This window comes from Heloderma suspectum, chromosome 7 (genome assembly GCF_057233095.1).
Source record: "Heloderma suspectum isolate Gila_16-S chromosome 7, 16-S_ref, whole genome shotgun sequence".
NCBI classification, from domain to species: domain Eukaryota; kingdom Metazoa; phylum Chordata; class Lepidosauria; order Squamata; family Helodermatidae; genus Heloderma; species Heloderma suspectum.
Window position 1 is genome coordinate 102,828,911 of NC_139464.1, and position 13,879 is coordinate 102,842,789.

Genomic DNA, 13,879 nt, shown 5'->3' on the forward strand with positions numbered 1-13,879 from the left:
TTTCAGAAGAGGTGAGTAAAGGCTGAACTGTTTTTTGTACAGGTGAGTATAAGGTGGGAGTTCTTCTATTACTGCATACACTACTCTTGTTTACGAAGCAGATTTATGTGGGGCAGGGAAGATATTGGATACATAAAATTATTTAAATAGGTTAATGCTTAGTTTCACAATGCTGAATAACTGACTCCTCCCCAAACACTGATACTTGGCACATGGAGCTAACAATTTTAGCAGCAAGAATAAATGTACTGCAACAGGCAAAATATTGAGAAAAGCAAGGTGATATGGGGGCCTTTTTATTATTTGAATAAAAGGAATGAAGTTGGGGCTGTGGTAACATTACACAGAAATAACAGGAGATGGTGGCATAAATCCCCTCCTTTTGTATTGCTTGTTTTGCAGTTGAGAAAGTGAACTCAGCAGTATAAGGAATTAGAAAAGGAAAGGGGGAGAAACTGTTGTAGAAACCGTATTTTTTTAAAAAATCCATAAAAAATAACATCCCAAGCTTTTTGTACCACCTATCCTGATGAAGAATTCTATAGCAGGGGTCCCCAACCCCCAGACTGGTACCGGTCCGTGGCCTGTTGGGAACCAGGCTGTACAGCAGGAGGTGAGCACAGGGGTGTGCAAAACCCCCTTACCTTGGGTCCACGGGGATCTGCGGGGGGGGGGGAGGTGACCTGTCCCTCCCCCCTGGAATCCTCGCCGGCCCTGGCCAGCTCCGCAGCGAGTCTGTGGAGCTGCTGGCCAGCTCTGACCACTGGCGGACTTCCGGCTGCTGGGATGCAAATGGTGTCCGCGTAGCCATTTGCGTCCCTGTTCTTCAAGTAATAGGCTACGTAAATCTTTACGTAGCCTAGTACTGCAAAGAACATGGACGCAAATGGCGTCCACTACGCCAGCGGTCCCCAACCTTCTTGCCACCAGGGACCGGTTTCGTGGAAGACAATTTTTCCGCAGACCAGGGGGATGGTTTCGGGATGATTCAGGCGCATTACATTTATTGTGCACTTTATTTCTATTATTATTATATTGTAATATTTATTTATTTATTTATTTATTGCATTTATACCCCGCCTTTCTCCCTCTCTCAAGGAACTCAAGGCGGCTTACATTATCCTCCTCCTCACCGTTGTATCCTCACAACAACAACCCTGTGAGGTAGGTTGGGCTGAGAGTCTGTGACTGGCCCAAAGTCACCCAGTGAGCTTCCATGGCCAAGTGGGGACTAGAACCCGGATCTCCCGGCTCCCAGTCCTTCACTCTCACCACTACACTACACTGGCTCTATATAATGTAATATATAATGAAATATACAGCTCACCATAATGCAGAATCAGTGAGAGCCCTGAGCTTGCTTTCCTGCAACTAGCTTGTGGGCTTACCAAAACTGTGACTGAGACAAGTGCACAGTGTGGGAAAGAGGTGCGGACAGAAGTGGTAAATGAAATAATGGGCGGGCCATGCACGGACTAAAATATAGGGATGGCGGAGAAATCCGCCATGGACTCCAATGAGGCCGGATTCTTCACAATCTGGCCTCCCCAAGTCCGTAGCAGAATGGACTACACCCCTCCGCCACCACCCGAAATCCCCCCGGGACGGAACCTACCTGGCGGTGGCTGGTCCAGGTCCATCCGCTGCTGTCCATCCGCTGCGCCTGGACTGCGGACGCAAATGGCGTCCGGCATAGTGGACACCATTTGCGTCCCTGTTCTTCAAGTAATAGGCTACATAAATCTTTACGTAGCCTATTACTGCAAAGAACAGGGACGCAAATGGTGTAGCGGACGCTATTTGCGTCCCAGCAGCCGGAAGTCCACCAGCAACCAGAGCTGGCCAGCAGCTCCATGGACTCGCCACGGAGCGGCACCGGCCAGGGCCAGCAAGGATTCTGGGGGGGAGGGACAGATCGCCTCCCCCCTGCAGACCCCCACAGACCCAAGGTAACGGGGTTTCACACACCCCTACGTTCACCTCCTGCTGCATGGCCTGGTTCCTAACAGGCCACGGACTGCTACCAGTCCATGGCCCAGGGGTTGGGGACCCCTGTGCTATGCCATTTGCATCTCTGTTCTTTGCAGTAATAGGCTACGTAAAGATTTATGTAGCCTATTACTTGTAGAACAGGGACGCAAATGGCATCCACTATGCCGGACGCCATTTGCATCCGCAGTCTGGGCGCAGCAGGTGGACAGCAGCGGACGGATCCAGACCAGCCACTGCCAGGTAGGTTCTGTCCTGGGGGGATTTCGGGGGGTGGCGGGGGGGTAGTCTGTTCCTCCATGGACTTCAGGGGGCCAGATTCTAAAGAATCCGACCTCATTGGAGTCTGTGGCGGATTTCTCCGCCATCCCTATATTTTAGTCGGCACGTGGCCCGCCCATTATTTCATTTACCACTTCTGTCTGCGCCTCTTTCCCACACTGTGCACTTGTCTCAATCACAGTTTTGGTAAGCCCACAAGCTAGTTGCAGGAAAGCAAGCTCAGGGCTCCCACTGATTCTGCATTATGGTGAGCTGTATATTTCATTATATATTACAATGTAATAATAATAGAAATAAAGTGCACAATAAATGTAATGCGCCTGAATCATCCCGAAACCATCCCCCCGGTCTGCGGAAAAATTGTCTTCCACAAAACCGGTCCCTGGTGCCAAAAAGGTTGGGGACCACTGTTCTATAGAACTTGAAACCCTGCATGTTTTTGTGTAATTTTGGTTTGTCCTAATCAGTACTGGTTCCAGGTTTTGCAGTGCCCTTGGGCAAAACATCCTCAATGGTCCCCCTCCCTCAGTGACTCTACCTTTTCACCACCATTGTCACCAGCTACTTTCTCCTCACTGCTACCACTTGCTTACGTGACAGATTGAGCATGTATGCAATGGCATCTACTGCTTCCCCTTCTCATCACCCCCGTTGTCCGGGCCAGAATGAGGCAGGTGAACAAGCAGGTTGCAACAGTGGAGAGAATGCACAAGTCCAGGGGGCTCTTGTCAGTGGCCCTCTGCTGGGCCTACCCTTGACGCCAGCCCTGATCATTTTTTTTATTTATTTATTTATTTATTTATTTAATTTCTATACCACCCAATAGCTGAAGCTCTCTAAAAAGCGATCATAAAAAGGTATTACCCAACTGGGATTTTACTTAAAGAAGAAGCAGCTTTATACAAACAAAGGCTGAATAGCAAAAGAATATCAATGGCTACCGTAAATGTCAATGGATTGTTAAATTCAAGGAAAAATGGTTGGAGTCAAGGAAAAAATCTCAGTCCAGTATGAACCTCAAAGCTCTCAAATGTCCCTTTTCTTCACTATGGAGAGAAAGTAATGAGTGAATGAACTGGGTTATACTGGTTATTTGAAAGCAGTATTTCCGTGACGACTCCGTCTACCCTTCAAAAGAACAGGGTCAGATGGAGACAGTGTGCTCAAATAAATACAGTACTGCCAGTTAACATGCAATTTTCTTTTCACAGGGGGGTAGGGACACACACATGCTCAAGGCTCATACCAGATTGAGAGTTCTTCCTAGAAGGAAACAGTTCAATAGGCCCAATTTATTTTAATTAGAAAGCAAACATGCCAAATCTGTTTACCTGGTGCAAAGAAAACCAGGTATAAAATAAGTCCCAGGAGTGCTGTCCAAGAGTATGGTGTAGGACAGAAGTTATATGCCCAATATGTGTCTTCAGTTCTGAGTCTGGTCTCATTTGAACATCTGCAAGACAGCCACCATATAAAACAAAGGTTTAAAGATAAAATCAGCACCTATTAGCAAAAGTAAGAATACAGAGTTAGAGCAGAAAGACATTCAGATCATCAAGTTTAACCCCGTGCCCTGGGAGAGACCAAGTACCTTCTGCTTAAAAGCAAGTGATGGATCAACTTGGTGTGTGTGAGCAAAACCTCTGAAGGAGGAAGACCATTCCATAACCTCCCAAGCATTATTCCAAGAATAACATTCTTTCTAATATTTAATCCAAATCAATGGCATTGAATTTAAAAATGTTCCCTGTTTTCCTGTCTCAGCATAAGGGGGATAAATATTCCTGCTCTTCTGAGATCCTTTAAAGCAGAGAACCTCTCTGAACCTCTTGCAATACAAGATCATGTCCAGTAGAAAACCTGCAATTGCTCTCCTTCATACAGTCTGTCACTGCTGTATCTCATTTTCTCATCTGCTTACTTTTTGTCTGCTGCTTGTTTTCTTGGTTTTATAATTGTTTTATTGTATTTTATGTTATTCTTATTGTTAGCTGCCTTGAACTTTAAGAAAATAATTTGAATGAATAAAAAGAACATAAAATTTCATGCAGTTTTAGACTTAACACACATTATTGCACAAAGATCGTATCAAGTACAATCCCAACCTCTCGCCTCTCATCTCATCTGCTTGTTTTGTACAAAGCATGATGGCTGACTGAAGGATGCTTAACCATTAGACCCTTTTTGGTAAGCACTTTTTATGTATTCCTCCATTATTAGCTAGAAATTAAGGGTGGCACAGGCAGTTTTTGACTTTGTGTTGAAAAGTTCCCTTGTGTATATATATATACTGTTGGTTCCTGTCGTACTAAGCAAGTGGATTCAACAAGTCTAATGCCTTCTCTAACCCACCTTGTATAGCCAGATTCTTGCATTTATGTCAGTCTAAATTATGGACAATAGGATAACAGCTTCACATCATTATCAGCTCATTTCAGTGTTGCTCTTAGTATTTTTTTTGCAGGTGCACAGTGATGAATACTGGCTGATTATCCACACTGAAGTGTCTTGACGCAAACAATACTATAATTGGCTTAGTAGATTCCTTTCAGGCAGCAATGCAGCTGCCCACTAAAGTGATGTCCCAATGTTTCTTATGAATGCAGTAAATAAAGATGCTAGTCAGTTTGTCATGTTGAATCTGTATTAGTCAGTATGAAGCAACCTGCTGATTACAACACTGAGTGGCTTATGTTCTTAATTAGCAGCAAAATGCCCATCATTATTATGAGCAGGGTGTGCAAAGAGGGAACACATATGTATCCTAAGGACCATGAGAGATACAGCATATTTTTGTATGCCCTGCACATGGGGACACGTTGTATCCTCTTTAAAATCCCTGTTATGGGGTGGGTAGGGTCAGAGGTGGAAGGCAGGTTTTGCCTTCAACATTATACAGAAATAATTTTATCTTCACAATATAGCACTCTGCTGGTCTCCCCAGTATGGCTGCTGAGGGAGCAGAATATGCTACCTTCCATCACTTATTAGGAATGGAGAAAGATGGCTACGATTTCACACAAAGGTACAAGGACAGGAATGAATTGGGGGGGGGGGATCTATTCACCCACCCAGTGTAAAACAGCACACAGAAGAGGGTAGGAAGTGAAGCTTCCTGCTCATTCCTCCCTCCTCCAAACCTTGCAGGAAACACCATAAAATCGCCACAGCTTAAACATCAAACAAAACTTCCCCCACCCCTTTGCTTAACATCCAGCCTGATGAAGAGTTGTGGTGAACTTAAAATGCACTCACTATTTTGTGAGATTTTGGTTGGTCCTAATAAAACTATTGCCAAACTGTGGGTTCCAGAAATCCCTTTCTTGCCGCTCCACCAATAGCTTCCATGTCCTGGAACGTACTAGGACGGTAAAGCTAGACAAGAAATAGGAGAATTGCAAAAGACTTTTCTGTCTCTTCATTCTTTTTAAAAGCAAAACAGGGGGTAGAGACTGGACTGGGATCATGACATGATGGACAAGTTTTTAATTGTCTCCCCCCCCAATCATTTTGCTGATCAAAATCACCTCAAATCTGCTATTTATCCCACTTGGAGAAAATTTACAGCTACCCTGCAGCTGCTCGTAAAAGATAACTGATCGACTTCTTGTTTAGTGTGGCCATTATTCTCCCAATGTGCAGGACAAGGTATTTCAGAAGGAAGTGCAAATGGGTAAAGATACTCTGTTTTATCCACAGACAAGGGCAGGCAGGGCAGAAGAGAACAGAAACTGAATTGCAACTTCTCATCTCACTCTTACTCATTTCCTTTCCACCAGCATCTCAAACACTCATCCCACTTCAGTTCACTGCAGGAAAACTGGATGAGATGCTGGTGATCCATGATAAGAGCTCTGAACTATTAACTTAAAAAAAAAAAAGCCATGTGACCAGCCAGCCATACATTTACCCTAATGGGGCAAAACAGTAACCGTAGGGTGGGTTGGAAACATGGCATAGGAGAAAGGATTAACTCCTCTCCCAGCACTGTGACCTCAATCCAATGTTCTGCCCCGCAGCTACTTAAAAAAATCAGAACTGATCACAAATCTCCAATATTTCATCTAGTTTGGCTCTTAGGCCCATTACTCCAACCGAGTCAAAACATGTTGCTCTATAGTTGATGGGATTCAAAGCCTTCCCCTTAGCATCTGTAAAGTAACAGTGTGGGGTGGGGGGATGCTGTCCTCTCTGAACTCAAACTGGAGTTAGGTACTCCATTTATTTTATAGTTTCCAATTGCTCTGTTGATCTTGTTTCCAAAAACACCCCATTTTCCTGTCACCCAGGATCAGAAAATGCTGGCAGTTTGTTTGCCCAGCTGTCACATTAATTAGCCTCCTCTTCTGTTCTCCAATTCCCATAAGCACTGCAGCCACTCCCAGAGTTCAGTGCTTCTAAGCATGCTTGTTAGTGTTGACAAGTGAGAATTTTAGGAACTCCTGCCCCAGATGTATTTTCTGCCCATACATATTTTTCAGCAAACCTCTGGAGAGATATAAACATAATGATAGTTGAGTTATCGGTCTATTTAGTTGCTGTTGAAAAAGGTGGCAGAAATTCCAAGCAATCTAGGGGATACATTATTAATGAACAGCTATTCAGAATGACATGAGAGAAAAAACATGGGAGCAGCATTAACTCTTCATTCACTGAACCCACAAATTATTGCTAAACATGATGTATAGGAGATCTGGCATAAACAAGAAGCAGACATAGAGATGGTATAAACAAAACAAGGGTGAAGTTACCACAGGGACACATGATGTAATCAAACAAAAAGTGCAAACACAGCCGTAGTATAAAATGGAAAATTCCTACAAATTTGCAGGTAATTAAGGACTCTTCATGCTGATCCCAGTGATTTGCTTTTTAGAAACCCGAGAAGCCATAAATCAGCTCTGGTTCACGTTAATGTAATACATATGGAATACAAATAGAAATAATGTAACACATAGAATTCATTACCACAAGGTGTGGCGATTACCACTAGCTTAGACTGCTACTCAGCAAGAATGTGTAAAACCAGTCCCTTTATTCCTATGGTGTTTTCCAGACCTGCCCCGATGTCGTGTCACAATGTTTTGTTGTTTATTCATTCAGTCGCTTCCGACTCTTCATGACTTCACGGACCAGCCCACACCAGAGCTTCCTGTTGGCCGTCGCCACCCCCAGCTCCCCCAAGGTCGAGTCCGTCACCTCCAGAATATCATCCATCCATCTTGCCCTTGGTTGGCCCCTCTTCCTTTTGCCTTCCACTTTCCCTAGCATCAGCATCTTCTCCAGGGTATCCTGTCTTCTCATTATGCAACTGTATGCACAAAGGCCTCCCTACTGGAGGCGTTCACCCTGTACATGTGGCCTTTGGGTAGAGCTACGTCACAATGTAGCTCTACCCAAAGGCCACATGTACAGGGTGAATGCCTCCAGTGGGGAGGCCTTTGTGCACACAGTTGCATGCAGCACAATTTCCATGTGATTAGGAACATCAGTCACTCAGGGTTTCTTGCACAGGTGTTTGCGCTGTACACCTGGATGCCTTTTGACAGAGCTGTGTTGCGATGTCCCAGCTCATATGGTGAGTTAGTCATGCCTGAGTAGGGTTAAGATCACATGCACATCGACATGTGCATACTGTTCTTGGCTTTAAATGGCATATGCATTTCGACGCATACTCCCATTCTTAAACACTTGACTTGCTAGTGCAAAAGTGCGTGCATGCGTGTAACCCCAGATAGTTTTCTCCCCCCATGATAAGAAAGTGGATTCGGGGTAATTGATAAAGCGGAACTACAATATCAGCTTTGGAAATGGAATCTGCCAACTTTCCATGTCACTGCCATGCCCTACTGGAGGATTCATCTGAGGAAGAAGAGAAGGGAGAGAGCCAGCACAATGGGCCCCAGCCAGAGCTCAGCAAAGAACAGGAGGCCTTGGCTGACAGTCCTCCTCTGGAAACATTACAGGAGCAACCGGGCCCCTCTCGAGCAGCTCCTGAACTTCCCCAATGCTGGAAGCAGACTCTGGGGGGATCCATCTAGGGATGTACGAAAGTCACTTACCTTTTAACAAAATTGATTCGAAGTGGGGGGGGAGGCGCTCCGTCCCTCCCCCCGAAATTCTGGCTGGCCGGCTCCGCTCCACAGGGATTCTGCGGAGCCGCCAGCTGGCTCTGCCAGCTGGCTCCGCCAGCAGCCGGACATCCGGCCGCTGGCTAGCAGGGACGCAAATGGCGGCGGCCATAGCTGCTGCCGTTTGCGTCCCTGCAGTCAGCCGTGATAGGCTACGTAAACATTTACGTAGCCTATCATGGCTGATTTAAAAGAAAAAAAAATGTGCGTATGCAAATGGCGGCGCCCATGGGCGCCGCCATTTGCGTTCCTTATTTTGGCACGTCTTAGTCTACGTAAACATTTACGTAGACTAAGACGGCGAAAATAAGGGGAACGGAAACAGCATAGAAGCTACGCTATTTGCGTTCCCTTTATTTTTGCTGTCTTAGTCTACGTAAATGTTTACGTAGACTAAGACGTGTAAAATAAGGAACGGAAATGGCGGTGCCCATGGGCGCCGCCATTTGCGTACGCACGTTTTTTTTTCTTTTAAATCAGCCGTGATAGGCTATGTAATCATTTACGTAGCCTCTCACGGTGTTTTTAAAAAATGTAGCCGTGATAGGCTACGTAAATCTTTACGTAGCCTATCACATTTTGTTTTGTTTTTTAAACTGGAAATGGCAGCGGCGGCAGCCGGTCGGAAGACCGGCCGCCGGAGCCGCCGCCAGGAAGATCTGCCCAAGGTAAGTCCCGTCCTGGGGGGAGCGGAGGGGCAGACCATTTCGCCACCGATTTCAGGGGGCCGAATGCGCTGGCATTCGGCCTCCCCGAGATTTGTGGCGAAATTCTCTGACATTCCTAGATCCATCCCTCTGAACGGGGTAGAATCAGATGCGAACGGCAAAAGAACAAAGGAAGTCACAGTGTAGGGCCTCCCTTAAAAGCACACGCTGACCTAATTAGTCAGCTGTGCTGAGTAATGACCAGCTATAAATTCAGCCTTGCCGATGCCAGCTTTTTGCTGCAAACAGCAGCACCTTAACCTCGACTTTGCTTTCAAGATACCCAATCTGATAGGCTCCTAGACTTTGACTACCCATCTGGATAATGCTTTTTGACCCCCCCCCCCCCGATTGGCCTTGACGCTTGCTAAAACAGACGCTGGTGAACTGACCTCAAGACTGCCTTAACCTCGCTTCTGCCTATGCCTGCAAACCCTCCTTGGAACTTCTGTGTATGACTTTGGACTGAACTGGTTGCTCTCTCACTGCTGCTCCTAGGACTATCTGCACCTTGCCCAAGGCCTTTGCCTGCATTGGAACAGGACTGTCATCCCTAGTATTTACTGTTTTCCACAAACAATTTTGGCAGAGTTGAAGAGTGCACCATTTTCCAATGATTTTTCAGCAATGTCGGGGGGTGGGTGGGAGGCTACTGACATTGTTCCCTTTTGCTTGCTCTCTCAGTTGGCTTAAATTGCCCTCAGTGACGTCACTTAAGCAAATCTGATTTTCTGTGTTTTTCAAATGGCCCTGATTGGCTAGGATTGCTATAACCAGTTCTGATCATCTATTCAGCTCTGGTTGTCACATTTCAAAAAGGATATTGTAGCGCTGAAAAATGTGCAGAAAAAGGTGACCGAAATTATTACATGCTGCAGCAGCTGCAGCAATTCCCCTGTGAGGAAAGGGAGCAAGGGCTTTTTACTTTAGAAAAAAGGCAAGTGCAGGAGGACATGATAGACGTGTACAAAATGTGTATAGTATGGAGAAAGTGGAGAGATTTTTTTCTCTCTCCCTCTCATTATACTAGAATCTGGGATTATCCAGGTTGAAGCCAAATGGTGTGCGATTCAGGACAAAGGCCAGTATCCAACGGGACACTTACACCCCTGCCAAATGTCCTGCACCCTGCCAATTCTGCTGCATAAGCAGCCCCCAGCACTTTTGCAACTATCATAGAATAGTAGGGTTGGAAGGGGCCTACAAGGCCATCAAGTCCAACCCCCTGCTCAATGCAGGAATCCAAGTCACAGCTTCCCCGACAGATGGCTGTCCAGCCTCGTCTTGAATGCCTCCAGTGTGGGAGAGCCCACCACCTCCCTAGGTCATTGGTTCCATTGTCGTAGTGCTCTAACAGTCAGGAAGGTTTTCCTGATGTTCAGCTGGAATCTGGCTTCCTGTAACTTGAGCCCATGATTATGCGTCCTGCACTCTGAGATGATCGAGAAGAGATCCTGGCCTTCTTCTCTGTGACAACTTTTCAAGGACTTGAAGAGCGCTATCATATCTCCCCTCAGTCTTCTCTTCTCAAAGCTAAACATGCCCAGTTCTTTCAGTCTCTCTTCATAGGGCTTTGTTTCCAGTCCCCTGATCATCTTTGTTGCCCTCCTCTGAACCCTCTCCAGTTTGTCTGCATCCTTCTTAAAGTGTGGTGCCCAGAACTGGACACAGTACTCCAGGTGAAGCCTAACCAGTGCTGAGTAGAGGGGAACTAGTACTTCCTGGGATTTGGAAGCTATGCTTCTATGAATGCAGCCCAAAACAGCATTTGCCTTTTTTGCAGCCACATCACATTGTTGGCTCATATTCAGCTTGTGATCTACCACAATTCTAAGATCCTTCTCGCTTGTAGTGTTGTTGAGCCACGTATCCCCCATCTTGTAGTTGTGCATTTGGTTTCTTTTTCCTAGGTGCAGAACTTGGCATTTATCCCTATTAAATGTCATTCTGTTGTTTTCTGCCCAGTGCTCCAGTCTATCCAGATCACTTTGAATTTTGTTTCTGTCTTCCAAAGTATGAGCTATCCCACTCAATTTTGTGTCATCTGCAAATTTGATCAGCATTTTCTGCACCTCCTCCTCCAAGTCATTAATACAAATGTGGAAGAGCACTGGGCCCAGGACTGAGCCCTGCGGTACCCCACTCGTTACCTCTCCCCAGTTTGAGAAGGTCCCATTGATAAGCACTCTTTGAGTCCGATTCTGTAGCCAACTGTGGATCCACCGGATCGTTGTTTCATCTAGCCCACTTTGAGCTACTTTGCTCAACAGGATATCATGGGGCACTTTGTCAAAAGCTTTGCTGAAGTCTAGGTATATTATGTCTACAGCATTCCCACGGTCCATGAGGGAGGTGACTTGATCAAAAAATGAGATCAGATTTGTCTGGCAGGATTTGTTCTTGACAAATCCATATTGGCTTTGAGTAATCACTGCAGGTGCTTACAGATGGATTGCTTTATCATCTGCTCCAGAATTTTCCCAGGGATTGATGTCAGACGGACTGGTCTGTAGTTCCCAGGTTCCTCCTTTTTACCCCTTTTGAAGATAGGGACAACATCTTCTTCTGTGAAGCGCTCGATCTTTCTTGCATATGTGGTGGGTCCTGCTTGCTCAATGGAATTGGCAGGACACACTACTTACAGAAGGGAATCGACGGAGGCATAAGCGTCCAATTGGATACTGTTCAAAAGGAACATTTCTTCACACAGTGCATAAAGTATGGCATTTACTACCACAAGATGTAGTGATGGTCAACAATCTTTAAAAGGGGACTAGACGTTTATGGAGGATAAGGCTATAAATGGCTACTAGTCATGATGGCTATATGCTACCTCCAGTATATGAGGCAGCATGCCTCTGAAAACTAGTTTTTGGGAAAGAACAGTAGATGAGGGCTATTGCTCTCATGTCCTGCTTGTGGGTTTCCCCAAAGACATTTGGCTAGTCACTTTTGGAAACAGGATTCTGAACTAGGTATGTTTTTGGTATGATCCAGGATGCTCTTATGTATCTTTGTGACAGATCCAGGAAGAAGCAGCAATAACCACAACAAAATGGTGGCAAAGCAAGAGGATATAGAATGAACAGTGGTACTGAACAGGATTAAAAAATGTGAATATTATCATTAAATGTTTTGCAGGAAATCTTCCCTGCCCCCTCCCAATTACTATATTAAGCTCAAAAATTAAAAACAGACTATCTAGGATGCAAGCCTTAGCTGCTTTAAAATAAGATTAGACAAATTTGTGAAGCATTGGTATGTCAGTGGCTATGGCAAATGGAATCATCATGTTCTGCTTCCGATTACCAGCTGGCTACTGCTTGAAACTGTATCAATTAGATATTGTCTTAACTATGTGAACAGGGAGCCTGACAACATGTATTTTTGTGAATCAACGATGTTGCCACTAGGTTGTGTAGGTTTCCACCTTACATATTATGCTGTTCAGCAAGGTGTTTATTCAGTTCATTGCAACCAGCAGCTCATTTGCATATTTAGCGGCAAAAGCAAGCAGGCTACTAGCTGTTAAATGCACAAAGAAGAAGCCAGTTGCAAGAGAGATATCAGACATTTGTGCATCACATTGTACTGAAAGAATAGTGTGCTGAACATTTAATAGTGAGCTGAGTTCATTTTGTTAGGTAAAGCTGAATTTCATACATGTGAAGCTGTTTCCCAGTCACGGTGGTCAACACATCTTACCTGTCCTCAGAACAGTGAAAAGCACAGCTGCATGAACAGGAGACCAACACTGAATAAAGTCTGCTTCTTGCTTCTCTCCAGCTTCCATACAATTTATTATGACACTAAGCAAGCAACTAGGCAGCTGAACTGCAGTTGAGGGCACAACAGTGTCATTTTCATCAGTTTCACCCTGGCAATGTGATTGCCACTGTATCCATACCAGGACGTTAGTCTAGCACTAGCATGCCAGGAGCCATGCTCTGTAGCCTTCAGAAATTCTATCTCCAATCATCCTGACAGCAATGCAGAAGGTGTTCATGAACAGCCAACAGACCCAGAGAGAAATTGTCACAGCATATTCAAAGACACTAAATGGGGTGGACATTTAGGAGAATATTGTCTGTGTTCTGAACACATCCCCCAATTCCCCATAAAGATTTCCATTTACTGTTCAGTGGTATACTTGGATAAATGACAACCACCCAGGGATATACCTACTAAACTTATTCTGAGGAAGCTGAAAAGCAGGGAAGTCCACAACTTCCTGAAGTGTCAGAACTGAAGGTTGAAAAAAACTATTGAGTAGCAGGTGTCATTAATGTTGTCATACTTATTTAGGTTGCAAAGTAGCTTTAGGATGAGTTTTACAAAGATTTACCCAATTCTGATGGGGCTGAAAGCTGAAGTATTACTAATTTCTTGACTTAAGCATGATGTCCAATCCCAACCAGTTTTAGCCTCTACATAATGCATATTCTTCTATAGCGAGGCTCTAAGTTGGATTTCCTTTTCCTTTATTCTTGAGTTATAAGGGTTATTCTTCAGACTGTTGTTTATGAACCCAAGAAGGCCTCCTTTGCTTTTAAGCAACATTATTTTGCTGGGGTTTATGATCTCACAATTGTGAAAGGTCATTGTAACAGAAGGAAGTATACTGCACATACCCTTGTTTTAATGTCCTATTATTCTAATCATTATTATGATTAGTTAAATCATTAGCCATCATTAAGCACAATTATAACATCTGTAATCAGCAGCACAAGAACAGAAAAGCACAGAAGACATGTTTGTCAGAAGAACAAT

At 44.8% G+C, this 13,879-nt stretch overlaps 1 protein-coding gene across 1 annotated transcript in view; it reads right to left on the reverse strand.

The window, feature by feature from the left end:
- Nucleotides 1-13,879, reverse strand: part of SLC2A13 (solute carrier family 2 member 13) — a 189,998-nt gene that overhangs the window by 6,716 nt on the left and 169,403 nt on the right. The window contains exon 8 of the mRNA XM_084811010.1: nt 3,603-3,724. Within this exon, the coding sequence (XP_084667136.1) occupies nt 3,603-3,724 (122 nt within the window). The remainder of the gene's footprint in view (nt 1-3,602; nt 3,725-13,879) is intronic.